Source organism: Etheostoma spectabile, chromosome 13 (genome assembly GCF_008692095.1).
Source record: "Etheostoma spectabile isolate EspeVRDwgs_2016 chromosome 13, UIUC_Espe_1.0, whole genome shotgun sequence".
Taxonomy (NCBI): Eukaryota; Metazoa; Chordata; class Actinopteri; order Perciformes; family Percidae; genus Etheostoma; species Etheostoma spectabile.
The window spans coordinates 4081330-4082671 of NC_045745.1; the positions used below are offsets into that span (position 1 = coordinate 4081330).

The 1342-nt window shown below is 41.3% G+C and overlaps 1 protein-coding gene and 1 long non-coding RNA gene across 3 annotated transcripts in view; one reads left to right on the plus strand and one right to left on the minus strand.

Annotated features, from left to right (window-relative positions):
- akap10 (A kinase (PRKA) anchor protein 10) overlaps window positions 1-1106 on the minus strand; it is a 16629-nt gene extending 15523 nt beyond the window's left edge. For both annotated transcript variants that reach the window (XM_032532964.1, XM_032532963.1), the window contains exon 1: window positions 861-1106. In XM_032532964.1, the coding sequence (XP_032388855.1) occupies window positions 861-882 (22 nt within the window). In that variant the 5' untranslated portion in view covers window positions 883-1106. The remainder of the gene's footprint in view (window positions 1-860) is intronic.
- Window positions 1-1342, plus strand: part of LOC116700107 (uncharacterized) — a 17312-nt gene that overhangs the window by 481 nt on the left and 15489 nt on the right. The window lies entirely within an intron of this gene.

The window sequence follows — 1342 nt, forward strand, 5'->3', positions numbered from 1 at the left end:
AAATGAGTGCAACAGTGGGAAGCACAATTCACCTATTTTATATAGTTTTTTTATATATCAGTCCACTTGAGTTGTAGCAGCTGATTACAGATGGACATAAAAGACAGTAAACTAAGCTGGTAAGCAAATTCCAGTCCTTAAGACACAAAATGTATGTCATGCAATGACCATACTTTAACTACTTTTATCCCAAATTCTGAGGGTTTAGCCTGACACAATGCCCTGTCGTGTAATAAATAACACTGCAGGTCAATCAGTCCCTTCTACTTAACGTTGGTTAAGCTTACTGTACCAACGTTAGCTAGCGTACACCCCTTGCGGTCAAACGTTTCTTAATGAAGACTAATACAAATGTTCTTAATGATAACACAACGGGATATTAACCCTAATATGTCACGCGGGTTATGGATGAATGAAATGCCCTGGTAACGCTAGCTAGCTAGCTAGCTGCCATAGCACAGTTCGACACAAATGATGGCTATCACAAATAATAGTGCTCGTCGGGAATTTTTTACATTTACAAGCACTGTCACTATATATAAATATAGTAATGTGTCTAATTGAAATAAAGTAATAATGACAGCTCTCTGTGGTGCATTTATTGCCACTCTGGCTAATATTAGGTTAACGTTGGCTAAGGCAGGGAGGTTAGCGAGGCCACCGCTAGCTAACGCTAAGCTAACCATGCTACTGCCGTGAGCAGCGGCAGCGGGGAACCTCATGTCCACAAACACCGCGGTGTCTTCGGCTAATTTGCGGCCGCAGTCTTGACCGCATTAGTGACATCTTATCGGGAACCACTCTCTCCTCAGCCGGACTCCCTTAGCTGCTAGCTAACGTTGACGTTGCAGCTTCCTCACCTTTCCTCTTGAAAAACGACATGACGGGTTTGACACTCTGGACGTTTCCTCAGCTCACTGACACCATCCCGTGGATTCGCGGGTCCCTTCATTCAAATGCATCTGTTCTGCACCCTCCTGATATGGAAACGGGTTATTATCGCAGCCCCGGTGAGTGCTGTCAAATTACAGTTTTCTCCAAATCCAAACCCAGGACAGCGGCCATATTGTCAATAAACGTCTTACTTCCGGACTGGTGCGGCAGCAGCATTGTGGGAAATGATGTGTTACTTGCTCTGGTCAGAAGAGGGCGGTGTAACACTAGAGAATTATATTGTTTGAAAAACAGATGATTTTGTAATGCAATATGGTTTCTACATATATTTAAAAATATTCAAAGATAAATGTATTTCATTGAAGTAATTATTATATTGATACAATACAACATCGTTTTTTTCAAATAAAGTTGAAAAAAAAATTGTAATGGAATTGTTTTACCGTAT